We start from the raw sequence: 27,597 nt of genomic DNA, 5'->3' as shown, positions 1-27,597 counted from the left end.
CCTGCAAGAGCCTCTTTGTTATTTCTCCCTTCCTTTTATATTGCTCCTAACACTGAACCAGAAAAGGGAAAACAAGTTCTTTTTTGCTACAGAAATGTCCAGCAGCAATAGTATATAGAATAACATGTATAATTTTGAAAAAAAAGTGATGCTAACCAGTACAACACAGAAAAGTACTTTTTAGGGCAAGGCTTCTCTGTGACTGCTATGAAGCTTTTCATTTTAAAATCTTGATCATTTCACTTAATTCACTCCCTTTCAAGCAGCAACCCAGTTAAGAAACACTCCACCTTCCCCCATTACCTCCTGCAGCTTGATCTCGTCTGGCTGGAGGATGCTGAGGACCCCGCTGCTCCGGATCTCGGGAAGATCCTGCCATAAGTTGAACCTGGAGTTGGAGTTCCTCAGCAAACTGATCTGCGGTGGAGCTTTGTTTTCGGTTGTATTTGTAGGTTCTGCTTCAGGTGGGGTTTCCTCGCTGGGTGAACTCTCCTCAGGGTCCGTCTGTGAATCCTGCAGTCGCCTGGTTTCAATCTCCTGGCGTGTAGATTTATCTCGATATTCCTGATACAAGAGCCCTAGGAGGCAATACAACAGGTCTGAGAGGTTACAGCTCAACAAAAGACTAGAAATGTATTGTGGGAAAGGGAATTTGTTTTGCATTAGTTCACCTCAGCAGAGGTGACAGAGATCCCGTCCATGCTGAGTGAAAAAGCCAATTATGGCATTCCTATTTCAGCCAAAAGTGGAAACTATAAATGGAAGGCCATTTCTAAATCTAAAGTGTTGTCAACAATCTGCTCTCACAAAACGTTTAGTAACACAGTCAGATGAATCCATGATCAATTGGAAGACATAAAGAAGCAGTTTATTTGCTAGGCTTTTATGTGGTTCTTTAAACCCTTGAGTTTCTCTGCAGTATTGTTATGTTACAAGTTATATAGATTGATAAGTATGTGTCTGGAAAAGCAGTTATGCACACACCGAAACTACTTTAAAGGAACAATTTGATGACCACAAAAATCTTTACGGAGGAAACACTGAGCAGCTGTTTAAGCATTAGATTAAAGCACTGGGACAATGAGCTGCAGTTACCAGTTTGTTTTGGTATTGACTTTGTGGTTAACCTTGGATGTGTTGCTTAATTTCCTTCTGTTTTCCTTCTCAGTCTCTACAATGATTGAAGATAATTAACTTTCAAAAGGTACCTGAATGCCACATCACTAAGGAAAAGGCTCTGAATTCACACCATCTTGTAGCACTTCAATCACATGAGGTGTCTTCTGAGTTTCAGTTACCAAGTTCAGGAGCAGATGAAGTTGCACAGAATTTGCCCCCACTCCTGATTTCAACTGACAGCATGAAAAAGGTAGGAATCCTGAAATTCCTTGGCCATCTTTAGAAGATCCTGTGTCCCTCCTAGGGCTTGCTAACTGTCCTATTTCTCTTACTGAGCCATCTGTAGGGCCCAGAATATTAATTGTTTGAATATAAAATGTAACTTAGGAGAGATGAAAAGACAAGAGAGCACGAGCCTGATCTGAGTCACTCTCTTCACTTACTCAAATTGCAGGAGCACAATTTACATTATCTCCCTTGGTTTACACCTGAATCAGAAAGTGTAACATGAATGAATAATGCAAAAAGTCCCCAATGTTAAAAACAAACAAAACAACTACATGATTTGTCTGAATCATTAGGGGTTAAAATCTATCTATTCACATGCACTCACGATATTGGATGCCAGAAGCAGATTCTGTGTGTAATAAGGTGACAGACAACTGGTCTGGAGTTTGTCTAGGGAGGGCAGAAACGTAGCTGTTACTGCCTATTGAATCTCTGGGCCAGTCTTCACAAGGCTAGTACCAGTCTCTGTTAAAACTATTTCAGAAATATGCTGGGGAAAAGCGGAGGCACAAGGACAGAAGTACCGCAGTCTGTGAGTGTATCCTGTTATCTGTTCTCCCTGGAAAGATGTTCGACACTGGATTAAAATAGCAATAACGGTAGCTGTGCCTAGGAAACCATACAGGCTTCTGTTAGCTTCCTACATGATAACTGAAGAGAGGAGACTTCCCCTGAAGTTTTGCATGCTGCTGCTACTTATATAATTTCTCTCTGCATCAGCTAGGCTTATATGGCTTTCCTGCGGATTTCTGTGTGTTCTTTAGTACTGGTGAGGGTGCTGAGCATGTGGTAGGGTGGAAAGGCTCCTCAAATGGAGCGGAGAGCCTGCTCAATGGGAGCTGCTTTCGGGGTCCTGGTCTGTAAGCTCGGCCCGTGCTTGCAGGCTCTGGCTTCTGCCACACTGAACTGCACAGGGAAACTGGAGCATCATCTGTTATACCCATATTGGAGATAATTCTAGTTGCAGTGTCTGATCATGCAGCCATGTTGTGCTGGCAGGTCTGCCCCGCGAGTCAGAGGCAATAAAGGATATTTTGTGTAATGCAGATCTGAAGAGCAGCCTGATAGAAAAAGATCCTCTAGACAAATTTCCCCCTTGCTTTTAAGGAAATACAACCCAGACAATGAAACTTGATTTTGTTTCCAGGTTCCCTGTCTGACCAATGAAACAGATAAGACCTGTGGAGCCTTCAGTGACAGGTGACGGCAAACATGGACATGGGGAGATCTGACGGACTAAAGGCATCTACCACCAGAACTCATTTGGAAATGACAGCAAGGTAACTCGTTTGAAAGGGAGCTGAAGAGCAGCTGGCTGAAGCTATGCCACAGACAGCAATATGGGGATGAAGCAGAAAGGTGACACCAGAAAAAAGACAAAAGACAGGTAGATGTTTAGGCAGAAGGACGGGAAGAAACAAAGAGGGTTGCGCTAGCAAAGATAAAAATATCCTCACTATCTTGGTGTAAAAGATCCACCCATATGTTGGTAAGAGGTTATAATGGGCAGAGCATCTCTTATTCAAATGAGAGAGAGGGGGACAGAAGCCATGCAAAGCCTGCTTTAGATGAAACAGGAGATGATCACAGCACAGGATGGGTGGCAGAATGGATGCAAGGTCAGGGAACAGGGTTTTGACAAGTAGAAAGGAGAGCAATACATCTGGAAACTGTCTGAATCTGTAGAAAGAAGCTGAGATCCATAGTTGAATGTAACTCAGAAGATAGGGTGATTTAGTAAATGCTTGCATTTAGTAATTGAACAAGTACAAGATGTCACAGACCTGTATAAGCTTCATCCATTGCTTAATGTCCCAACTGTCTCTACTGTGACCTGGCTACAGGTTAATGGTGTGGTCAGAGCACGGATTTGGTGTTGCCTGTTGACTTAAGTGGTTAAGGCTGATCTTCCTAAGGCGTGTTTATATAGTTTGTATAGTACATAATAGATTTTTCCCTTTGTGTTTATTCCATTTAATTTCGCTGCCACGGACTCCCTTCCCAGCTCTCTCAAAACCTGTGAGGGGAATTGAAAAACTAGTTACTAATTATGGAAAATGCTCGTCTTAGAGACTTTGCAGCGCTTTTAAAGCAAACGTTATTACAATGACAGCTATGTAAAAATCTCAGGAGGTCTATAGACATTTTCTCTGAAATTCTCTGCTCCAGTTTCAGAGGAAAAGTCCATTAATGCCTTGGAGGCAGGAGGAAGGGAGCAAGTGTGCTCTAGCTATTTGAAATGACCTCTCTGGTGGGGATTAGGGTAGCATCTCTGGTTGTCAAAATCCTGCCTGTTCCACCAAGGTGCAACAGACCTACTTGCAGTTAAACTGACATGTGCAGAGATATTGCACAGCTTCCTTCTGATATATGGCACATAAAAATATATACAAATACAGCGTCCTGCTGGTTTTAGTATTTTTATCACGCCTCTTAGCAGCATGGGCCCGGTAAACTGACGATGTATTGACACATCTTCCTTGGGTGATTAGTACCTACACAGCCAAAGACAAGTCACAGATCTGGCAACATCCGTGCAAATTGTTAACCACTTTTCTCCAGAAGGCCCTGAAATCAGCTGCTCTGACAAATGCTGGGAGGCTGCTCCTCGCTTTGCACCAGCCTCTCTCCCCAGCACCGTCCCCGCAACTCATGAGACTTATCTATGTGATTTTCCCATATAAATTGCTACATTCCTGCCCTCTAGATTCAAGTGTCTTGCAGTTTCACTTCCTGAAATTGAACCGAACTGTTTAAGAATGAAGCTTCTATCTTCCCACCATAAAACCTGCCTCCAGAGGGGGCTTAACTTTGCAGTTGCCCAAACCTCTCCGAGGAATGTCACAATTCAGATGTGGGAAGTCAAGCAACAAGCTGCAAAGGTCCCCTCCACATACCCGCCCACCCCCAAAAAAAAAAAATCAAAAATACCACAAGAGCAAAAGCATAACAATCCTCTCCTTCCAAGACACCCAGGCAACCTCAACTCTGCCTTTACAAAGAGACTACAAATGATAAAATAACTTCTCCGTTGCAAATGCTATGCTGTCACAAATATGTACAGACCGCGGTGCACACAGCTGATGTCCGACAACCTAATTGACCCAGTACTTTAGTCTCCTGTCTTTGCGAGAATGCAAAATCAGATTTCGGCAGGGGCTTGGCTCTAGCCTTAACAATTAACCGCTTTGCAACTACAAGAAGCGATCGTTATTTATGAATGGAGGTAAAGGTACTCAGTCCCCGGCCAAGCAGCGCGCAAACCCGATGCCCCTAAAGCCAGCGAAACGGTTTTGTTTTACGCCGACAGCGAGAGGATTTCCCGGCAAGGGCGGGGTGCTGCCTTCCCTGCCCGCGGTCTGTGCTGCCGCGGGTTTGGACGTGGGTTTGGTTTGCGGGGCGCTGCTGGGTCTGGGGCTCCGGGGGGCGGGCGGAGGGACCCGGCCGGGCTCGGGAACCCGGCTCGCGCGGCGGCTCGTGCAGGGGCTGCTGCGCCGCCTCGCGCGCGGGGAGCGGGAAGAGGCGCGAAGTTGAGGGAGCGCGCGGCCGGCGGACAGCCCGGGCGGGTCCCGGGGCCGGGCAGGAGCGGGGCGGGGGCGGCTCCTTACCGATGTGCTCGATCAGGTTCCTCCAGGAGTCGGCCGTCATGGGGTGGGTGGGCGGCGGCCCCTCGGCGGTGCCGGCGGCGGTGGGGCTCTCTTCAGCGGCCGCGGGGGGGTCCCTGCGGGAGACGGAAGCATCCTCAGCCGCGGTGGCGGGACAGCGGCGGGGCGCCCCCCGCTCCGCCCCGGGCGCGGCCCCTCGCAGCCCCTCTTCCCCCGCTCACCTGCTGGGCTGTCCCGCCGAGCCGTCCTGGTCGAGGGCGCAGGCGGCGCTGAGCGCCGCGGCCAGCAGCTCCATGGCCGGCGGCGGCAGGCGGCTGCCGAGCAGCTCCGGCGGCAGCGGCGGCAGCGGCGCGGGGCTGGGGGAGCCCGGGCGGTTGCCACGGTAACGGGGGTAGGAAGGCAGCAGCCTGCGCGGGAGGGAGAGGGGAGCTGTGGGCGCCCCCGCAGCCCCCCGAGAGGGTCTGAGCTCCCAAACCCCCTCCGAGCCTCCTCAATCCCCTCAGAGCCTCCTCGCAGCCCCCTCCAGGCGTCCCTGCGGGTTCTCCCCCTAAAATCTCCAGAGAGCTCCCTCAGAGCCTCCTCGCAGAGCCCCCTCAAAATCTCCTCAGAGCTTCCCCTCGGACTCCCACCAGCCCCTTTCCGTGTTCCCAGTTCTTCTCTGAGCTGCCCCCGAGCTCTGCCAAACCCGCGCGGAGCCCCCTCAGCCTTCCCCAAATCCTCCCGAGATCCCTCAGAGCCTGTGAGAGTTCCCCCAGCCCCGCTCCTTCGGAGCTCCCCAAACTCAGCCCTCAGAGCTCCCACGACCCCTGAGTCCCTCCCGCAGCTCCTCAGAGCCCTCCTAAAATCCCTTCCGAGCCTCCAGGTGCCCCCTCCCCAGACTCCCCTCTCAGAATCCCTGACCCCCAGCCACCCCGTTTCACCACCCCTGCCCAGAGACCTCAGCCCCCCAGCTCCCTCCAGCGCTCCAGCGCAGGTCCCTCCTCCACCGGGAGGCTGACTCCCTCCTCCCCAAAGGCCCCCCCAAAAGGCAGCAATCCCTGCCTTAGGGGCCCCCCACCTTCACAGACACCCCTACCTCCATCCCCCCCGCTCTCCTGCAGATGAGGCTTCTTCCTCAGACACAAGGAAGCCCCTTCTCCATCCCTTTCCTCCCTCCCTCCCCAGCAAGGCACCCTCCCCCAGCAAGCACCCACATACCCTGTCCCACCCCATGCACCAGCCCCTCCATGCGCAGCCACCCCACAGCAGGAGGGGGGTCCTACCGTGGCACTGACCGCCCTCAGACCTGGGGCACAGCACTGCCCCCCATCCCCTGCACCTCGCTGCCTGTGTGCGGCTGGCACGGGCTTTGAGGGAAAAAAAGGGGTGGGAGAGGGGGAGAACTCTCCTGAATTGCTTCTAGCTCTGGTGCATATGGTGCATTTCTTCTCTGGGAATGAAACCCTGAGATGAAGGAATGTCACTGGGAAACTCAGTCTAATCCCTCCTGCTAGCAGCTGCACCCCTGATTACCCTACAGGATTGACCGCTATTTTCCTCTTCTCCTCTGGCATTGCTTTGCACCCGCTCGGTCATTTCCCCCGTCTCCCTTTCATTAGCGTCGCTACTTCCATAAGGATATATTGTCTCGTTTAGGCAGTAAGTATCTTAGTAGTCAATGATCTATATCTGTCCTCGTTCAGGTAATAGTTTTTCCGCCTCAGGGATAAATCCTCTTGAGCTCCAGAGTACGGTTACACCCTCAGATCGGTTCAAGTGTTTGTGGACAGGTTGAGTGCAGCTCTTCCCTACATGTTAGTAACCCTCAGCAAAAAAACGTCATCTGCACCACATTGCAACTGAGGAGTTAACAGGCAGAAAACACTCAGCTATTCCTCTTGTTCGCTTTCTCCCTGGTTGCATAAATAACCGTATTTTTTTCTGTACGTGATAACATAATTTATGCAACAGCATCAAACCTGTGTGTTGGTCTGTATATGTAAAATGGTTTCCTTTTTATGTTTTTTATATTGTATTTGTTAAATGATATATCAGGATAGCTTCCCAGTCAGTACATGACTATACATTCAGAAAAACTCCTTCAGCTTATGTGAACTAGATTTCATTCTGGCACACAGGAGAGCTCAGTCCTTAAGTCATTAAGAGGGAGAACGTGAGAGAAAAACAGCTGGAAGTGTTGGTGGAGGGATTTGAGGACTCAGAGAAGACTGTCAGACCAGTCCAGGTCCAGTCCTGGACTTGGAGGTCAGAAAGACCAGACAACCGATAGGAAAAATCAGGGTGAGGGTGAGAGCTGGAGCCTGTTTTGCGCTTAGAGAGGCGGAGGAGGACAGCCTGAAAGCTGGGGCTGTACGGGGAGATTGTCATGAGGTAGATGGTCACTATGATGTGAAAATAGGTTATCAGCCATTAAACACCAGGACTAAGGGGCCTGGGGAGACAGGTGAGTGAGGAGGCAGCCAAAACCTTCTAGAAGGGATAAAGCGGCACAGACTTTCTGAAGCTCAGCCTAATGACTGACGTTTTTGTGGCTTGCTGCCAGGGCAAGAATATTGTCAAGGGTTTTAGTAAGTGGGTAGGATGCTAAAAATCTTCTTTCTTAGGAAAGGGGAGGGAGGACGTTAACTCTACTGAGCCTCTTCATTATCTTGAATTCCAGAAGAGCAGGGATGCTGTTTACTGTTTTCTAAAGGGAATGACCAAGAGCAGTGGGGAGTTCTCCCTGGTATGCGAAGGGAAGTCATTGTATAGGGTCTTACTGACACTGCTGGAGTGAATATATATCTAAACATAACTTTTGGGTGTATCTTTTAAAAAAAAGAAGATTTCAGAAATGTGTGTTTAGAGTTTAACAGATTCTAGCCCCTCACATTGCTTTACTCTTAAGGGTTAAATCTGTTGCAAATTAAAATTTCTTTTTAGAAAAGGTGTCTTTTCAGGATCCCATAACTGGTAATTTCACACTGCCTGTCTTCCTTTTTCCTTCAAATTTTCCAAAAGAATTTCACTTTTGGTCAGAGGTTAAAACCTGAAAAATGTCACTAGAAGTAATAATGATAATAAAAATGTTGGAAGTTATGAAGAGGTGAGAAACCAGCTGAGGGTGAAATTCCCCCTGTGGCAAGGCCACAGCTTGTGTTTTTGTGTCTCAGAGATCTGTTCCACTAGTAGACTAACAGTCTATTTTTCCTTCCTTTAGAACTTTTTTCTTTTTTAATTGTAATTTGGTCTTTCAAAACTCTTGCTCTTTCTTCCTTTCCAGGCTAATTCTCATACTTCATGTTGACGTACTGAGAACGTCCATAAACAGAACAAGTTTCTGGGAAATACTTTTTCTCCCAAATGACATGACAGTGTTCCCAGCGCTCTGGGGTGGCAGTAAAAAAACGATATTTAGCGAGAAGGAGATATTTTTGTCCTGAAAAACTGTCGAGGTTTTCCAAAGCTTGCTTTTCTGTTTGGGGACAAAAACAGAGAGCTTTCCAAATTTGTAATAAAAAAATGAAAGAAGGCAAAAAAGAGATTCTCTCACAGCACTCTGGTGGCTGGGATTTTCGTGCTGGGTGTGTGGGACACTCAGGTCCGAGTCATGGCTGTCATTCCCTCACACCGCACATGTCACTGCCTGTTCCAGGGTGGGTCTGTCTGTTCTTCTGGAGCTGCTCCTCCTTCTTTGGTCACTGGGAAAGGTGCTTGAACCTGGTGAATGCCTTATTCACCAGATACCGCTTTAGGTCAGTCAATACTGGACTATTTCTGGGAAGTAGGATAGCTCTGGCAGAGCTGCCTCTTTATCCTCCCTGCTTCCACAACTGCTAAGACTTTATGTGCAGTTTAAGCTGACTTAGCTGCTCAACTCCACTTTTCACTCAACTCCCTGAGGCAGATTTCTACCTCCACTTTTACGCCAGCACTCACGTTTGTCTCATTCTTGGGAGAGCAAGTCTGGGCAGCTAAACTGGTGGAAAATGATTGATTTTCTTTTTTGTAGAACTGACTTCGTATGTGTGTGGATTGTGTCACTACTGGGTGAGCTCAATGTGGGTGTCAGCACGGTGGAGGTGGCAGACAGGTAGATGGATGGCAGGACCATTGCCACCTTGGAATATTTTACACGGCTGTGGAACAGCAGGCTCAGGCAGGAGTTCTGCTCCACCTAATCTTAAGCATCTGAGTAGGAGTTTGGAGAAGGTTTTATTTTCTCTCTCACTGTATCAACAATGAATTTGATCCAGAGCCTAAAAAGCTTCACCCCATATAATCAAAATCAATAAAATCTCATGATGACAAATCAGTTTTCTGACCAAAATCCCTGTATTTCAATCTAAAATTCCCTGACTAGTTGTACGGGGAAAGAAAGAATCTGACTGCTAGAACAAAGCATTAAAGCAACTAGTTAAAAATCCCAGCACTATGCTAGTGGTGCTGCATCCCACTGCTCTTGTTGGTGACAGAAGTCATGCGGTGCCCTGCCTTACCAAAGCCCAGTTTTCTCTCAGGGATTCTTAGGATCCCCAAGCCCACAGGCACTGGAAATGATCCTCATGGCTGTCATTATATGGCCATGCTCTGGTGACATGAGCATGACTGTGGTTCAGCTCCCTGTGGGTAAAGGACAGTGGGTTTGAGCTTGTGTATGTTCTGCAAAGAAGGAGTTTGAGTGGTTGCAGACTGTTCCCAGCTTCACTGTACTGCTGTTAGAAAAGATTTTAAGTGCTGGCTGATTTGGTCCAGGGTTGCATTAGAATGTGGTAATTTGTGTAAGTTTATAATTAGTTTATTGAAATTATCTCACTTAAGTTATATCTGGGGGATGAATTTCCAGTCTTAGCCTGTATTTTCAGGTACTAGTAATTTTGAAAAATGATTAATCATTTGAATTAGGATTTCTCGCGTGCATCTAAAAAGCAATCCTTAGAATAAATCTGTGCAAAGAGCTTGTTTTCAAATGACGTTGAAATGCTTTTTTTTTTAATGTTCTCTTATAGCAGTTTTTAGAAATAAGGCCTCCTCTTCGAGAAACTAAAAAGAGAAGATGCAGTCCAGCAAATCTTATTCATGAAAAATTCCCCAAACCCTTCTAGTCAGTGGGAGTTTCACACCACGAAAGGCCACAAGATGAGGTAAGAAGCACTGTCTTAATGTGAGCTAACCAAATTTGTAAAGTGTGAAGTTAGCAATAGATTTGGATAATGTTATACCTAGTCAAATATATTTTTGTACTTTAGGTTCATTCAGATTCTCTCTGTTCACGTGTGGGTTTTAGCAGTGTTTTGGATAACCGGTGTCTGTGGGCAATTTTTATTCCTGGTTTTTGACTTTTTAGTGGGAGGTAAGTGGAACTCCTCATGCCTAATATTTTTAGATCATAAAGGCCAAGAGTACATCTGTTCTCCTGAATCTCCTTAAGCTTTCATCAAAGTACCTTAATTATATCTATTGGGGCTGACAGCCTTACCAATAACTGAAAATGTTCAGAACTTCCTATAGGAGAACCTTCCCTTTAGGTGCTTCCAGCCTTTTGATGTTTATAATCATCAGGGTTACATCTTTACTTAGTGATTGTCTGCTATAAACTGGTTATATTTTTTATATATTAAAAAAAAAAAAAAGCTTTAACAATTTCTTAGGCTTAGGACAATATTATTTGATCCATATTAAAAGGAAACAGAAAACCTGTTGTTGTCCTTTGAGAAGCTTTGGCGTTTGTTGAAATACAAGTTGAAATTTGGGGTTTGCAAGTCTTTGCCGCACTTCTGACAATCTATAGAAATTATAGGCCTTTTTGCACTCTATGCAGTACAGACAAACTTTAGACTTAGATTTCAGCATCTAAAACCCCTGAGCTGCTGCCCATGGAGAGAATGTGCACCCAGCCCAGGGCTGAGAGAAACATTTCTGATATTGCAGCTGTAAAAACTGCCTGGTCCAGTTCTAGGCACAGTGAATAAAAGACATTTTTGCTGTATCCTCAGTGATCCTTGTGCTGGCTCCAGGCAGCATGATGAGAAGACTGCTCAACTGAAAACCAAAAGGGAGCAAGACTTGAGCATGGAGAGGGAGGGATCGTCTTCTGGACCAAGAGACTGCTATGAAGAGAGGAACTCACCCATAGCAGGGTGCTTCAGGAAATGGTGAGTTAGAAAAGGCTGTAAAATATATCACTGGAGTGGGAGGAGGGATGGGATGTGGAGCCAAAGGGTGAAGAGCCTGGGGAACGGCGGGACATTGAGATAGGAGCCACAGGAGGGAAGTGAGAGGAATAATGTTTCTGAGAAATAGCAGGCTGAGGAAATCACGTGGGGATTTACAAGCTGAAGCTGGTAGAAAGGGAGTGAAACAGAGATTGGTTGAGGACCCAAGGGCCAGGTCCAGATGAAGCAGATCAGACTGGGAGAGCTGGAGAGCAAAGCCTGGACCTTGCTGGGTAGTGAAACTGTGACTGGGCTGAAAAACCTGAGAAGCAGAGACTGGGTGGGATAGGTGGGCAGATTGGGATCCCCATTGGCTGCATGCTGGAAGGATAGTTAATTAGAATTGTATATGTTATTGCTTACTAGTCTGTATGATCCTGTGAAATATGAGATATGGCAGTAATACATTTTTATACCTACAGTGCCTATTTTTACTGAAAATTTATTAGTTTTTAAAAATTCTTCTCCCTGCAAATTATGTTGCTTTTAGACTTCTAAAAATTCAGATTGTACAGAAAGAGGGATAGGAAAAAAAAACTATTAATCTCTAAAAGAGAAAAAAAATGGTGTAGTGTGACAAAATACAAAGGTTTGGTCAACATATGTTTGCACCAGCTACTCCTGACTTCACCACTTGCAAATTGAAGCATCCCTGGCAGCATGGAGAAGAGGTAACTATAAGAAAGTGATTTCTTAAGTAGAAACAGCTCGAGCATGGTATAGGGCCCCTTGCAATGCAGGTCTTGGCCTCTCTGGAGGTTCCCCCGCTTTTCTGTTTAATTCTGGCTATAAAAGCAGTGCCCTCTGCTGCCCAGGACAAATAGTGCTGTGCAATGAGAACCCGACCCAAATTCACGCTCCTTCAGAGTGCTACACTATTTCACATGCATAATGTTTCTAAAACACGTGTTTGCAAGAATTCTAACAAATTAAATTCCCTCTTGCTCCTGAAGGTGACTGTTTGTATTCACTGTTGTAGTGCTTCTACTCTTTGAGCTTAGATAAAACGCAATCAAATGATTTTTAGAATATTCTCATTTCTCTGAATTGGGGGTTTCATAACCAGCCTGAAGAAATAGTGTGCTCTGTGCTGGTAGACCAATGACCTCGCAGTGAGCTTTGCAACATGAAATTTCACACTGAGTTTCTCCTCCACTGTATCTAGTGGCCCACAATAAAGGCATATCGTTTTTAGAATCTGACTCGGTGGGAAATGGTAGGTAAATAATACAGTCAAGCTGCTAAAACGTCTGTATTGTATTAGAAATGAAGAGAAGTCAACATCCTATTAGCTGGTAAGAAAGTGTAGACACTGATTAGTGAATCTCCTTTCTGGGGTTTGAAATGACTAATTTTCTGGCCTCTGTGGGAGCTGCTTTCAGCCGAGGCTGACAGCTGTGGATGGGCACCCTGGGTTGATATTCCTCTGTGATGGCTTTTTATGATCTCAGTCTGCATAACTGCTGCTACTCTGGAGCTGGAAGGACTGATCACAGTGGGAAAGAGCAGCTTTTGTTGAGCACAGCTCCTTCCAGGTCTTTGGCTCTGGTTACTCTGAAAACCAGAAGTTGTGCTAGAAGCTCAGCACTGAAATGTTCAGAGCAAGTCAGCTAGGTTGTTGGGAAGCAGCTTGTCACACGAAGGGTTTGGGTCTTTGTACAATGCAGAAGAGTGGGAGGGAATACTGGGATGTTGTGGAGAACTCTGGAGTGCTTCGGGGGATCTGGGGATCGATTGGAGAAAGGTCATGGGAAATAAATAATTTGAGAATAGTTAGGCATAAAAGTACTCTTAAGAGGTACCTTACGGGGGGTGTATGGCAGATTTTGGAACGCCAACAATAATGTTTGAGGTCATCTTGTTTCCAGACACCAGTGGTCTGGGATCAATGAACTACTCTGCTGTTTTCAGAGCTTTGAATGACACAGATTCAAGTCACTCATGGGTTTGAAGGAGCCTATAGTACTTTTCCTTAATCAGAGCATTAGAGAATATATCCCATCTGAGTAAAATTCAGATAATTATTCCTTTTCCTTAGCTATTTATTATGATCTGTAGTTGTGTTTTGTCCTCTTTGAAGAACACATCTATGTCAGGTTACCTCATGCAGGAGAAGGGATTGTGCCTGCCCAGCCCTTGCATTTATATAGTTGCTGTAGGACGCTGTAGAATGGGAAGAGATGCAGCACCTCTCCCACCTGCCCTCAGTACTGTGTGATTCACTCCTGAGAACCTCACGGACCTTCCCAGTGCTGCTCAGAGGTGCCTGTACAGTCCTTTCTGCAGAACCGCTGGCTTCTGCTTTCAGAAGAACTCCTAGCTGACAGGTACCAGTTTTATTGTTTTAGGGAGAGACGAGATGCATTTATTGAGACCATTTTAGATGTCTTATCTGCACAATGGCCTGTTTTCCCAATAGAAGGGATTATCCCAATAGTGATTACTGCAAATAATGGCAATATCCTTAGGCTCCTGAAGGCTTTTCACAATGCAGACTTCTGGTGGTTCTCTTATAAATTACAACTGATCTTTTGGCGAAGGGAGGAAGAGTGCATGGGCTTAGTTTGAGCTGGAACTCTGGTCTTCTTTTCTGCCAAATTTCTCAGTTGCAAGAAATTATGCCCCTCAGCAGCACTGCCTGCTTTTAGCAGACACATGACTTAGAACCTGTGCTGACCTGTCAAGCTCTGTGCACAGCAGCATCTTTGATAAAACTGACTCCCAGTACAGGCTCATTGTTTCCAGCTCCAGGGAGAATCAGAATTTGCTCGTTTCAGAACTGCCTAAGTGGTGGTGTCAGGATGTCAGTGACTGACAGCGATGATTATGCCGCAAGGAAAGGAAGACAGATGGGTTTGACATTGCAGCAGATTCTAGCTGTTTAGTTTCATATGCTCAATTTAATGCCAAAGGGCAATGAATTTTAGCCAGGGCAATTAACTTATTTAAATTCAACTTGACAGTTTGGCTAAACTTTTTTTACTGGAGTCCCCTCTGTCAGGAAAAGTGCTTGGCGAGGTACTGTGCCTTACACCGACACAGCTGGGCTTGGTAATTAGGACCACACAGTGCAGCATAACGCATGGACCTTTAGAAGGCAAGAATTTAGCGCTTTCAGCATGATCTTCTGCAGTACAAGTAGGGACTATCTCTTAGTTATACACACACGAGATGAGGAGTTGGAGAGGGTGTTTGGGAGAATACCTCACTCACATATTAGAAAATGTAAGGATAGGTAACTGCTGCTCTCCCTGCCTGGCTGCTAAGGCAAGAGAGCAAGGGCAAAGGTAAATTTATGGGATGTATGTAAATTTATGGGCTATGGGATCAGGGCCTTTTGCTGGATCTAGGTTGTTGAAGGTTTTAAGCAAAAGGGCTGCCTCACTGAAAGCCTCTGTTGCCTATCAGTTCTTCAAAGTAAACTGCAAGCAGAAAGAATACTTCCGAAAACATCTTTGTATCTACTTCCTCAGCTCTAAAATCCCGTTTTCCATGTCAGGTTGTATAACAGGCTTCAGGAGAGGCCTCTGGGAAGGCCGAGGATGGGATCACCTTTATATTGGGATGTTCCTTACGGAAATGCCCGCAGGCTCTCCTTACTCTCTCCAAAAGCTGCTTAATGCAGTCTGCCACTTTGCTTACACCACTGACAGATCCTACATCCCATTCCCCTTTTTTCTGTCTTCCCCTTTGTCATCTTGTTCCCTCCCCACCTTCTCCTTCGCTGTCTTCTTCAAACTCATACTGATATGACCCTTTATACCATGGCGCTAGTACTATGTATATATCATTAAGACTGAAACCAGCACTACGAGTCAGGGTGAGAAGGCATGGATCAGTAGCTATAGCTTAGTCCAGCTGTCCTTCCCAAAACAAACATTCTCGCTGTGACACCGCTCTGCCTGTATTGTCCAGCACTTACCTTTGGATCCATAGTTCCTCTAATGTTGCCTTATCATCAGAGCTTACTGGAGATGGTGATCCCTTCTGAGATATAACGTTCAGAGGCTCTTTGATGGGCTCATTGTTTTTGAGTGAACCTGCGGTATAAGAGGAAGCCAAGAAGGTGTTAAAAGAGTAGTTTTCTTAAGGGTCATCTTTGCTTTTACTGTAGGTAGTGGTTTGCTTACACCAAAGGGAACAGGAAGACCACAGATACAAAGACACCTACATTTTAGCTTGGATTTTCAAACAAGATTGAAGTGTCATCAGCTTGCACAGTGCAAGATTGTACAGCTTTGTCACAGCTGCAAATGCAATAGAGAAAAGGTGGAGGTAGATACACATTATCAGTCCTTATGTATGCGAGTAGCACTCTCACCACTGAAAATTTGGTCCCAACATCAGTGGTTTTCAGTGCAATTCTTTAAGCAGAAAAGGTTTAGCTGTGCCTGCCTGTGCATGGAAATATTTGGTTTTCCAAGTCAGGGTTTCATTACTGCTCTGCTTTCAGGCACACAGTAGATGTTCAGTTTACTGCATAAATCAAGGCTAGATTTGGGTGAGACAGGAGCTTTACTTTTAATTGCTTCTCCAGTTTCCCTCAGATGAACCTCTGATCCTTTTACAGGCAGCCCAAGTTGTATTAAGTCCATGGCTTATTACTGCAGTACTTGGCAGGAGAGGATGCATCTCACTTTTCAAATGAAACCTCCTGTTGTTTGAGGCCTGTTGATAAATGGCCTTGTTGTTTTTTATTAGAAATATTTTGGTCTAAGTCATAATTCTGTTTGCATTTCAAACTGGTGACAGCACAGGCAGGTCAATGCTCTGACTGAAGCTGGTTTCTGATCCACCCTTTTAATCAATGCTACAGATTTTCAGAGGGAAAGGGTGAAATCCAGCCTTTGAAAACTCCCTAAAACAGTGCCAAAGGCTTATGAAACGCTAGCTTGAGTTATTGTCTTTGCTTTTTGAATAGTTTAAACATTTTATCCTTCTGTCAGAGGAGATTGCTTAAAAAAAAAAAAACAAACTATTTTTTCCAGTTAAAGGAAAGCATCTATTATGTTTTACAGCTCCTAGGCCATAAGCCAAAGCTAGGCTGATGCAAAGGGTGCCTATATAAAAACCTTTCTCTCTGCTGGATTTACATTCTTGTACATTATTTTTCTTGTTCTCATTTCTCGAGTCTTTATTTTTCCTGTTCTGTACTTACTTTGTATTTTCCCCTGTATCTTTCCCTCTCTTCCTTTCTTTTTTCCTTCCCTTCTCCTCCCCCCCAGTCATTCCCTAAGCAAAATGAGAACAGGTTAACATTTGAGCTTGAGTCAGACTCTTGATAGCTGCTGTTCAAATGGGTTTGAAGTCAAGATAAAAGAGCTCACCCATCCCTGGCTCCCATGCACGTCAGCAAGTGCTGTCAGAAGAAGGTTCTGCTACAAATGAGGCTGGTGTAGAAGCACCCGCTGTCCAGTTTCGGGGGGAGGGGACGGAATCAGTGGAGTAGAGGGAGAGGGTAGAAGAGCTGCTTACACAAACTTAGCTGAATTTAAAAGCTGTAGCTCTGAGCTGGACTTGCTACGGACATGCTGGAGAAAGAGCTATTGCTCCTAGCCCAGGTCCTGCTGTGCGGACTGGAGATAAGAAATGCTGTTCCCAGCGTGTCCTGCTGAACGATTGCAGATATGGAAGAAAAAGCCCTGTTTGGAACAGATCCTGTTTCAGCAGTGGTGACACAGAGAGGGGGTGTGGGAGGGAAGTGCAGGTCAGCTTCTGTGGATGCTCTAACAAGCTACTAAGAGAGAAGCCCTTCTTTTAGCTTGTCCTTCCTCAATGACAGGGGCTAGATAGGAGGAATGTCCTCGTGTGCCGTTGTCCTGATGCCACGACGCTGCAGATGTATGAAGAAGGTGTGTCCTTCTGCGCTGGTCCTGCTGCAGTGGCAGGAGCAGGTAAGAGGGGAGAGGGCCTCCTCAGCAGCAGTCTGGATGCGGTGATGCTCGGGGAGCAGAAGAAAGCAAGTCTCTGCTGTGCTTGCTCTGCAGCAGTGCTCTGGGAAGGCGGTGAGAGAACAGCTCTGCTCTGGCAGGGTGGAGAGCAGCTCTGCTCTGGCATAGGCGACACTCGGTTTATCCACAAACCTCACTGACAACAGTAGCAGAATATTAAACAGGAGCCCTTTGCTCTGCTGCTGTCTGCTTGGAAACTTGGAGAAGGGAGGGAACGTTCCTTCTGTCCACGCCACAGGGCTGAATGGGCCTTTATATTGCTAAAATAGCGTGTCTCCCTTGGTGAGGCAGGCAGGACACACTTACTTGCTTGGGGACTTTTCCCAGACCTCCTTTATTTTAGGGTGGAGGATGTCTGTTCTTTGTTTTCTTAGAGAACTTTTTCTGCTTTCAGGGGCCAAAGCAATGTGCTTTACTACTGCATAACAAAGCAATAGCTTTCAGTGGCTTGCACAGCACTCAAACATCAGTAGCAGTGTTGTATCATTTTGAGTCATGCAGCTAGCCAAAGTTCAGAGTTCAGTGCACTGTTTCTATTAGATTATAATCTGAAGATAGGATAAATATCTTCACTGCGATTTCTTTTAGTTATAATCAGTTATAAAATACAGTTCCTCTCAGCTCCTGGGAGATCAAGTAAAGGACATTTTCTGTGTTCAGAGTTCCAGGTCTCTCTCATTTAACGTTTAGATTAGAACTACTTCCACTTTTCCCTTGCAGCCCTGTTTCCAGTGCTTCTGAGTGTGTTGTGATAGTTCCCTTCCTGGCTCTCTCTTCGGCTTCTCATCTCTTTCTCATTGCTGTCACAGGCAGCTGCTCAGATGAGGTGCCAGCTCAGTGAAAGTCTGGCCTTGCAGTCATGCTACTGTTCATGCTCAGAGAAAGCCAACTCCTTCCATTTCTACTGAAGCCAGGCCTGAGTGCCTGTATGTTCTGGATGGTGTTCCCGTTATTTCAGCCCCCGAGTTTAAAGGGAGCTTAGGTTTTCTTACAGCTGTATTCAATGTAAGGTGGCAGCAACTGCATTTTCAGAGGAGTCTTGGTCCTCTCTTGTAATGGTTCACTGCAGTTTCCACAGGCTTGGTCCCTACACATACTGCTCTATTTTTGCTGACTGTTCCCTCTATACACTGCTCAGCTTGCCATACAGTTACTTGTATAGATCTCACTACTTTTGAATATGTTCTTTCTGTATGCTGAAAAGTTCCTATTTCTTGACAGCTTCATGTCTTTATTTAAATTACTTTTCTCATAGAAAGCAGAGGGCTGGTAGATCAGAGTCCCCCATTTGTTTAGATTCTCCACCATGAAGCATGTTTAAACGTCTAACCATTTTGCATTTCCAGGCTGAGCAAAGCAGGATGGTGCCCCTCTGCCAGCTGTGCCGTAGGGCAGGGGTGTTCAGTAGTGTGCTGATCGCTGAGCCACTTTCTACCTTCCCTGTCCCTTTTCTAATCTCATTCACTCCTATAGTTCCTAATCTCACTGGAGAAGGAAGCATCAAGTTGTTTGGGTCAGTACTCACCTGTAGCACACCTTGTGTACATTGCCTCTCTTGAAGGTTTTCTTTTCCCTCTGCTTGGCAGCCTCATGGACCGGTAGTATTTGGAATTTCTTTGAATGGCAATGTAATGTGTGTGCGAGTCCGTCTCGTGTGCCACCAGGTTCGCACCTTCTGACTCTTCTTCACCTTCAGAGACTGAACTGGACTCTCTCAGTACCTGCTGAGAAACGTCCTGCTGGAGCCCACCAGTGGAGAGCCTACCAGCGGCTTCTCTCCTGAGCCCATCCATGGCTTCCAAATCTTGTCTCTATGGCAACTGAGAGGATGGATCAGCAGCCGAGCAGCAGGAGACAGGTAGTCTCCACAACTCCATCAGCTTTTTCTGAATTAGAGCTGGAGACAGAAAAACAAAACATCACAAAATAGGAAAAGAGAGGACTAAGTTCTGGTTAGTCCAGAGGCCACATTGTGTTATGTGTTTAGAATAATGGGGGGCTTCCCAGGGTTTTTTGTCTGAGGTCATCACCTTACAACCCTTATTTAACATGCCAAACATTGCTTTGATGTGCTCATGGTTGTCCTGCCATGACACACTGTAGTGCCACACATGTTACTGGAAAAATGACCATATTTGCTCAGCTGATGACCCCACTGCCTTTTGTTACTTGTGAGCAGTAGATTACTAGTTGATTTGGAGTGGAAACAGGTAATGGCTGCGTCCTTGTTTTTAAGGGTGAAATTGTTATAGAACAGAAAGTAAAAGCTGGAGAGAGAGCTCTTTTAATCTGTCTATTATCTGTGTACTTCTCCCTGTAATAGAATAATTAATGCCTTTTACAGGGCTGGGTGCCTTCTAACACTTATTAACAACACTCCTGCGGTGCAGATAAATGAAGAAAAATCCATAACTGTCGAGAAGTGAAGGTAAAAGAGACAAGATTATGCAGCAGCCCAAAGTGCAGAGACTTGTCTTTGTTTCCTAGTGTTGCCCTCGAGTGCCAGTGTACCCCCTCGGTGACATGGGGACATCAGCACAGGGCTCCTGCTGCACTGTGTGTCAGTGCATGGGCTATACCAGTTCAGCCAAGCATTTTTAGGAGGCAAACCACTACAAGAGCAAAATAGCAGTTGATTCTTCAGCTTTTGCAAGGCTGGGTAAAATGTGAACTGATTAGTTAAGCATTCACTGCTGGCTTTGTCTTGTTGAATTCTTAGAGCTGTCAAAGCCTTTCTAAGTACATAATGCGATTTTGTGACTGATGGGGCTAACATGAATAATAGTAGAATGAGATGCTGTATAGGAAGTGTGACTATAGAATTGACAATTCACTGAAAGGCATAAAATAGTGCTGTGGATTAGTCATTAGATGTTGTTTTGAGAAGTTACACTTATCACTGAGTTTGTTACATTACAGTATATACTCTTTGCAAGATACTCTAGGAGGTAAGCATCTCAGTTTTTGTTCTGAGTCTTCTGCAATCAACGTGGACCCACATGTGGCACAAGCCTTTTCCTTGCTCACCCCCAGGGTCACTCCACCTGACCCTGGAACATCAGGGGCATTTGGGACATCACTGTGAATCCTCTGCTTTCCAAAGATTTTTGAAGCCTCTGTGTTTTATCCTTATAAAGGAAGGGTCACTACCTGAAATCATGTGCTGAGTCTGAGTTGTTCTGCTTCCGGGCTCTACAGTCTGCTTTCTCCTTTCATTACCTGCACCACCGCATGCAGCTCATAGCTGCTAAATTTGGATCCTGACTTCAATTCTGCCAAGACTTTTGGACTGTCTGGAATTAGTGGTTGCTCTGGGACTGTTTCCAGTGTTACTGGAAGTGTATGAAGGACCCGTTTGTTGGTTGTGGTGTTAGGTTTGGTTTGTAAATTGCTCTGAGGTGTAGAGATTCACTAAGCCTGTTTCTGTTTCTGTAGCTTGGTGGAACAGCGAAATAAAAACAGCTGCTGTTGGAGATGGCTTGAGAAGAAAGAAGAGGCTATTTCTTTTCCTGCGCCTTTCTTACTGTCCCAAGACTAAAACCCCAAAGGCTTGATCCTTGCAACTGTGATGGAAGCATTTCTGTTAACTGGACCACAACTAATATTACACCTATAATCCTTCCTAGCCCTAAACTCTAACAGTCACTTATTTTTTATTTATTCTCTTCTAGAAACTGTTTTATGCCTTGCTACTTGAGGAGATTAACCTGCAGCAATCTCTTCTATATCAAAGTTCCTATGTGCTTCAAGTGGCTACCCCTTGTCCTTGTTGATGCCACTCAGACAGGGGCAGAGACCTGTCTCTCTTTTGTGGCCTTTGCAACGTCAACATAGTTTACAATGCTTAGCAAATTGCTGCTAGTGTTTTCTTCAAAAATGAGGTAAAGTTTTCACAGGAGCTACTCATCAGTGATTTCAAAACTATGTGAATTTCCAAATAAATCATTAGGCAAATAGATGTGTGAGCGTGTGTGTGGGGGAGTGGACGCATGCGTGGAGAAGATTGTTTCCCCCTTTCGCTTACCTGGTGAATATGAAAGTACATGGATGTCACTGTTGGGCTTTTACAAAGATACTTGGTAGAGATGGAGCTTTCTGCATGGCTTAATGAAACTCCCTCAGCTGGGCTGCACAAAGATGTAACTATGTGTTGAGGAAGCGCTATCGAACCAGTGTGGTTATCTTTGCCAGATAGGGTTTTTTGGATCCATCAGAGGAATGAAGGGTGTCCACACTGAAGAGCTAGATTGCTGTCAGGCTGCCAAACAGTCCCTAACAAACCAGATGTTTGACGAGAAGCGAATATAGCAGTGGATGGGTTTTCTAGAAGAGGCAGGGGTGAGGGAGCACTTGTTTATTGTGGTGGCTACAACATAGATTTTTAAAATTTCTTCAGTGAAGATTTCAAGAACAGAATATATTTTTGAAGGCAATGCTTCTGATTCAAAAATTAATACTCTAAGATATTATTGAGAAACCATTTATCGATATGTCAATCAAATAGCATTGGCTTTTGCAATTACTTTAAGTGTATTAAAAACTAGGGATGAGTTTAAAAGGATACATTAAAATTTAGTATTACACTATTCTGGTAGGAGTCAAGCTATTCAGTGACAGAGAATGAATGATTCAAGCAGGTGTGGACCATAACTATCCCTGTCTGAGTATTTGCAGTAAATATTTGAAGAAGGTGTTCACCTCTTATAGTCACAGGTGGGTGTAACATCAGGAGTAATTCATCCCAAGTATATTCACATACCGTCCTGGGATCACATTTCTTGCTGCAGCATCACCACCTACCTGAACGTGCTTTGCTGGCAAACATACTTCCCTGTAGTTCAAGAACTCCAAAGTAGCAGTCTGTAGGGAAAAAGAGAAAGATAACAACAGTAAAACCAGTAAGTGATGCACATACAGCAACATTAGAGATATGCATTTTGACTCACACATAATTCAGCCTCCAGAAATTTGACTGTAGAGAAATTTTACTTGCCAATGTGAAAAAATGCCATAGATTTGCTGCTGCACAAGAGCAGCTGAACTTGAGGACATTAGCTAAAATGCTAATAAAGATTGTAAAAAGGACCGAGGTTCTTAGAGCAGTGTGGACCTGGACAGGTGGATGTGTGTGGGAAACAGGGACTGCTGCTGCTTCTGGGAGGGTGGGACTGGATGTGTTTAAAGGCATAATCTGGCTGTGGATGCTGACAATGAGCTGCTGGTCCCTACTGAAAAAGAGAATGGGCTCCTAAGGGATTCAGAGGGTGTTGCGTGTCAAACAAGCAGCTCCTTTTAAGCAGTTAGATCTAATAGAACATAAGAATGTTTTTAGTATCAGAAGCTGCAGCCTGAAAACTGAAATTGCAGCTGTGTAGACCTGCAGGTATTTCAGATGGGTTTAGTCTGGCCAGAGTTTGATCCGGGAGCCTGAGGCAGGAGGTTCATTCTAGCACTGGTGGATCATCTCTCCCTTTTTGCTCATCTTGTGACATGCCAGGCGGACGCAGCTGCAGAAGCTGTGGAGGAGGCAGACCGTGTGGTCTGTCACTGGTGGGCACTGGTGCAAAGAGAGCTGCTGGGGGCTGGCAGCCCCAGGAAGTTGGGCTGGCTGCGCCAGCTGCTGCTGAAACACAAGGGGTACAACCCTTATCTGCTGAGAAGAGCCACCTTCCTTCCTTGCCAAACCTACTGCTCCGCACACTCAGACTCGGCTCAGCAGCAGTTTTCCAGGACTGCTGCTGCCCCTGGAGATTTGCCACCCTGGGTAATGGGCTATTTTGTTGTGTCTGGTGCTGGCCCTGAGCTGACAGCCTCTGTCTCTGGGAGGATTTCTTCTACACGCTCCCTTCCACCACCACAAGGAAATAATTTGTGGGGGAGTTTTTTGGCTCCCTGCGCTCAGCCTTTCTCACAATATAAGGGGTGCAGTAGGGTGAGACTGGTGGCTCTGCTTGCTGATGGTTCCAGTGCTTCATCAACTCCCCTTGAAAAATGGGAAGTGTGCTGTCTGGCTGAAAAGTGTTAAGTACTGTAGTAAGAAATTATAAACATAATGCTTAATGATTTTGAAATGAAAAATGCTCAATTTGCCAATGTTATACAATCATAGAATCACAGAATAGTTTGGGTTGGGAGTGACCTTCGAAGGTCATCTAGTCCAACTCCTCTGCAATGAGCAGGGACATCTTCAACAATGTTGTTGCCTAGTCTGGAAGGGTAATGAACATTGCTTCATTAAAGTTAGAGACAGGCTGAAATCTCTAGCTACGCAATGCAGGGGCGTTTTGAAGCAGGAAATAACAGGTATGAATACAACCTGAGTATATGGTTGTTCTGTATAGGGACACACAGTCACAGCAGATGAATTGCTCTTGTCTGACTGTACAACATATCCCCACCAACACCAGGGAGAAGATAACAATATTGATGTGTCTGAGTGGCACACAAAATGTGTCAGGATTGTGGCAGGCAGGTGCTTTCAACATGGAGGGCAATGAACCCCTACAGTGAGTTCTCTGGTGCTGTGTTAGTTTTGCCATCACCTTAAATCCAGCCATGACTGAATGCTGCTTTACATTATGTGTAGCTCAATGGAAAGTTTGGGGTCTCCATGCAGAAATTACTTACTGCTTTGAGTGTAGGGTTTTAATGCTGTAGAAAGGCAGAAGGTCACATAATCTTTTATTTCTTTTCATGTATTGAAGCTGCTGCATGTATAAGCCCTATTAATGACTCATCTGGAAGGTTTTGCACACTGAATATAGGGATGCACCTTTGATGTATACTTGATGAATCAGGTGGAACTCTTTTAGACAAGATTTTGTCTTCAAGCCCTCATAGTTAACATGGCTCCTTTAATATTTCCTCTTTAAATATAATCTGGATGTACATGCAAATGCTGACTTTGCTGCATCTTATCAGTTTCTTTCTAAAATGGTTTAATTATTTTGAGAGTCTTGTGCAAAGTGACAACAAACCTCTGCCTCCCACTGCTATCAGTCCCCCAATACATCCCTGCTCATATATTAGGCATAGATTTATTTTTTTCCCCTTCTTCCTCGTTTTGAAGTGGAGTGGAATGTCATCTCTAAAATATCTCACAGTGCATCATAATGAGGCAAAAACAGCTCTGCAGGGATGGGGCACAGTCCAAAATCCAGCAGCAGGCCTTACTCATCAGCTGCCGTTGCTGCTCACGTGGGTGTGGATCCCTGAAGGAGTGCCATGGGGGTGGGCCCCACTGCCGGCGCCGGAGCTCTGCACGGGCTCAGGTCTGCGCTTGCATCGGGAGATATTTCTGTCTGAGTCAGGGGAATAGTAACACCCACAGACTCAGCCCTGGGCTCCGGCAGATATAGCTCTCAACAGATGTAGCTATGAATTCATTTAGCCTCATCAGTGGTTTAAGCTAATGCACAGATTTAAGCTGGTGCACGTGAGGCACTCTTCTGTCCTGTTGAGCCCCCCCTGTTACAGAGGGCTTAAATTCCAGCAGAAGATTCTGGGCATGGCAACACCTTCACCTGAAGCCACCAGGGCCCTGAGCTGCCTGACTATACATACATTTATATTTTCATTGTTACTGGTTGGGATAACCCTGCTTGGACCTGTTATCAGTTCTGGTCCTTTCTTTTAGATGGTGGCAAGAGACAGTTAAGCACATGTCCCTGTCCAAAGTAAACGGACACAATATGTCACAATGGAATTTGAACTATTTAGGTGCAAGGCCAAGGTATTATTTGATTAAGGCACAGGGGTGGAGAAACCAGGAGGAGCATAAGAACAGACCAACCAGAAAGTGAGACATGGACCAAAGAGGTTCACAGCAGAAGCCAGAGAAAAGTAGACGATATGTTTGGGGCTGGCTGAAAGATTATAAAATTGTTTGACCCCACATGTTTCCAGGAAACAAACACTTTGTACTTATTTTGTAAACAAGTTTTAGTTCTGTCACGTGTCCTAACAGAATCAAACTGCAACTGCTCTGATTTTGAGATAGTCTTTCAGGTGAGACAGGTAACGGAATGATGTTATTTCTATGATTTAGTGATGGTACCTTTTTTATAGCAAGCAAAACCAAGAGAGGATTATGCAGGTTTTTACATGCTTATGATAATAAAACCTTTATGTCTTGCACATATGTTACAGAGAAGCTATTTTAGAAACACTTCAGAGACTAAAAATAAATACATTGGATTCATTTAATATAGCCTCCAAAGCCATGTGCTTTAGACACCATGAGACCAAGTGAACTGGGCTTGGAGAGAGAAACCAGTACATTTAAAACAGCTAAAAATTACCCAAACGGCCTAGCTAGATACAAAATTTTTTCCAGAATTAAGTCTGTCATTGTGGGACCTTCTACAGGTAAAGGTAAGCACATGTGTAAATATAAACACAAAATGAGTGTATCCTATAAATTGTTACTTACATATAACAGAAATGGATACATGCCTTCACAGAGTTCCTTCTGCATGAAACATGGAGTATTTATAGCAGCTACTTTGTTTTAATTAACAAATAAATATCAGTACATAGTGAATAACACTAAATAACTGTATATTTTTCTGCTGCCAGGATGATTTATCTTTTTGACTATATACAGATTCTTTACAAGTCAAAAATAATGATTTAAAATATGTGCTTTCTTGTATACCACTAATGATTTTCATCTCTGCTCATGGATGTACTTGTTCAATCCATGTATCTCCAAGTGGTCCAGCCCTATCCCATTGCCTTCCATGCTTCATCCCCTGGGTCTTGCATAGTAGATGTAGCTATGGGCTATAGCTAAGATGTTACCGAATTCTCTCTCTGGAGCTATTCTACATATGTACACATATATATGCATATATAAACACACGCTGTCCAGCTGTGTAGGGGGAGTCAACCTAATTTTTAAAGCATACAGAAGAGCAGAAGTGCAAATCTACAAGCCCTTCTGATTTTCATTATAAGCTCTTAAAAACTAATTAAACAAAAAGCTGACCTTATTTTTGTTCCTTTCCTTCAGTTAGTGCACATGCAATGGTGAAAGATTTTTAGAGAATCTCGAGAAGTAAAAGGTATAAAACTCATCCTCTTCCTCTCACATAGTTGACATATGTCCATATACTAACAAGACCTCCTGCCTCTAAAGGAAGCCCCCTTTACTTTTTCCTGCTGATTATGAAATGTCGTTACCCCTGATGCTATCCCATTCCTTATTTCTGCTTAGAAGATACTAGTGAAATTGTTGCTAAGCAGCTGCGGTCTAAACCTCATGAGGTTTTCCAAGCTTATCCCTGGAAGGTGAGTGATTAATTCAAAAACCAAATGACTGCATCTCCTTGACTGGGGAGAGTACTTGGCTATCAACTCCAAGTTAGGTGCAAATCACAGGACATAGCCCTAAAGCATAAGATACCAAAGTACTACGCAAGCATGCAGGAAGGCCCCCAGCAGCCTGCCTGATGATCTCCCCTGTTATACAGGGTTGCACATGGGAGTTGTGAGTCCTTGTTCCTTTTTGTTTGTTCTCTTCTGTTTGGAGCATGTGAAGCCTTCTAGCCATGGAAAGGATATGCACCATAAAGCTTACACTTAAAAAATTAAAGGACTCTGATATAGAAAGTTTAATCTGTGATGAAATGGTTTAGTCAAGAGCATGATAGGAGAAATAATGTCCTGGGCACAATGCCTTGCTGAAAGCAGAGAGATTTAGTAATGCCAGGATACTTAGAAGAGGTTAGCAGATGTCTTGGCTCAAGCTTTTCAAGACAGACAGACCTGCCCAGTGTCCCTGGGGCAGACAACACCTGCACTGCTCTTGGAGAAAAATATAATGATATCCACTTCTATTTCTAGATTTGCTGGTTGCGTATGAGACGCTTGTTATGGAAGAAATGAGCATGGCTTGTTATTTGAACTGCAAAGAGGTAAGAACTCAAAGGGTTTTTCATTTGAAAGCTTCCACACAGAAGCAGGGAAAGAAGAGGGCTGATTTTGTTCAACAAGGAATAGGAGACCTCTCAGTTTTTCCTCCCTCAGTGGTTATTGGGTGGAGGGTCCAAGGAGTGCCCATTTGGTGAATCTCCTTGCAAATTCATAGCTTCAAGGGAGCCAGGAGTCAATAAGACATCAGAATCCTGTTAGACTGGTTTCTACTGGTTTGAAATGCCAGGCGGGTTTGGAGTGCTACCTTGTCAACTGCATCAAGCTAAATTCAGCTGAATTCAAACCTGACATAAGCTGATACTATTCTTATAGCCTGTTATACTGACTGCACGTGTCTTTAGTAACTCAGGAAAAATACTTGATAGACAACTCTGGAAGCTCTTCAGCAAACAGCATCAGTCATGCAGACTTACCCTCCAGAAGAGCTCTTTTTAGCCCTGGGAGAGGACCCTGGCATGCAAGGGGAGATCGCAGGATGGCTGTTCCCAGTGCAGAGCAGTCTCT

General features: G+C 44.9%; 2 protein-coding genes across 2 annotated transcripts in view; one reads left to right on the top strand and one right to left on the bottom strand.

Annotated features, from left to right (window-relative positions):
* NGEF (neuronal guanine nucleotide exchange factor) overlaps positions 1-18,950 on the bottom strand; it is a gene marked incomplete at its 5' end in the record, with an annotated part of 39,467 nt that extends 20,517 nt beyond the window's left edge. The window contains 5 exons of the mRNA XM_082055927.1: positions 304-578; positions 5,016-5,128; positions 5,234-5,419; positions 15,129-15,246; positions 18,683-18,950. Coding sequence (XP_081912053.1) covers positions 304-578; positions 5,016-5,128; positions 5,234-5,419; positions 15,129-15,246; positions 18,683-18,950 — 960 coding nt within the window. The remainder of the gene's footprint in view (positions 1-303; positions 579-5,015; positions 5,129-5,233; positions 5,420-15,128; positions 15,247-18,682) is intronic.
* NEU2 (neuraminidase 2) overlaps positions 10,074-27,597 on the top strand; it is a 32,978-nt gene continuing 15,454 nt past the window's right edge. The window contains exons 1-3 of the mRNA XM_082057293.1: positions 10,074-10,135; positions 10,988-11,146; positions 27,004-27,074. Coding sequence (XP_081913419.1) covers positions 27,033-27,074 — 42 coding nt within the window. The 5' untranslated portion in view covers positions 10,074-10,135; positions 10,988-11,146; positions 27,004-27,032. The remainder of the gene's footprint in view (positions 10,136-10,987; positions 11,147-27,003; positions 27,075-27,597) is intronic.

This window comes from Streptopelia decaocto (assembly GCF_964273445.1).
Source record: "Streptopelia decaocto genome assembly, chromosome: 6".
NCBI lineage: Eukaryota > Metazoa > Chordata > Aves > Columbiformes > Columbidae > Streptopelia > Streptopelia decaocto.
The sequence above is the reverse complement of the archived record's forward strand: the minus strand, read 5'-3'. Positions and strand labels throughout refer to the sequence as shown.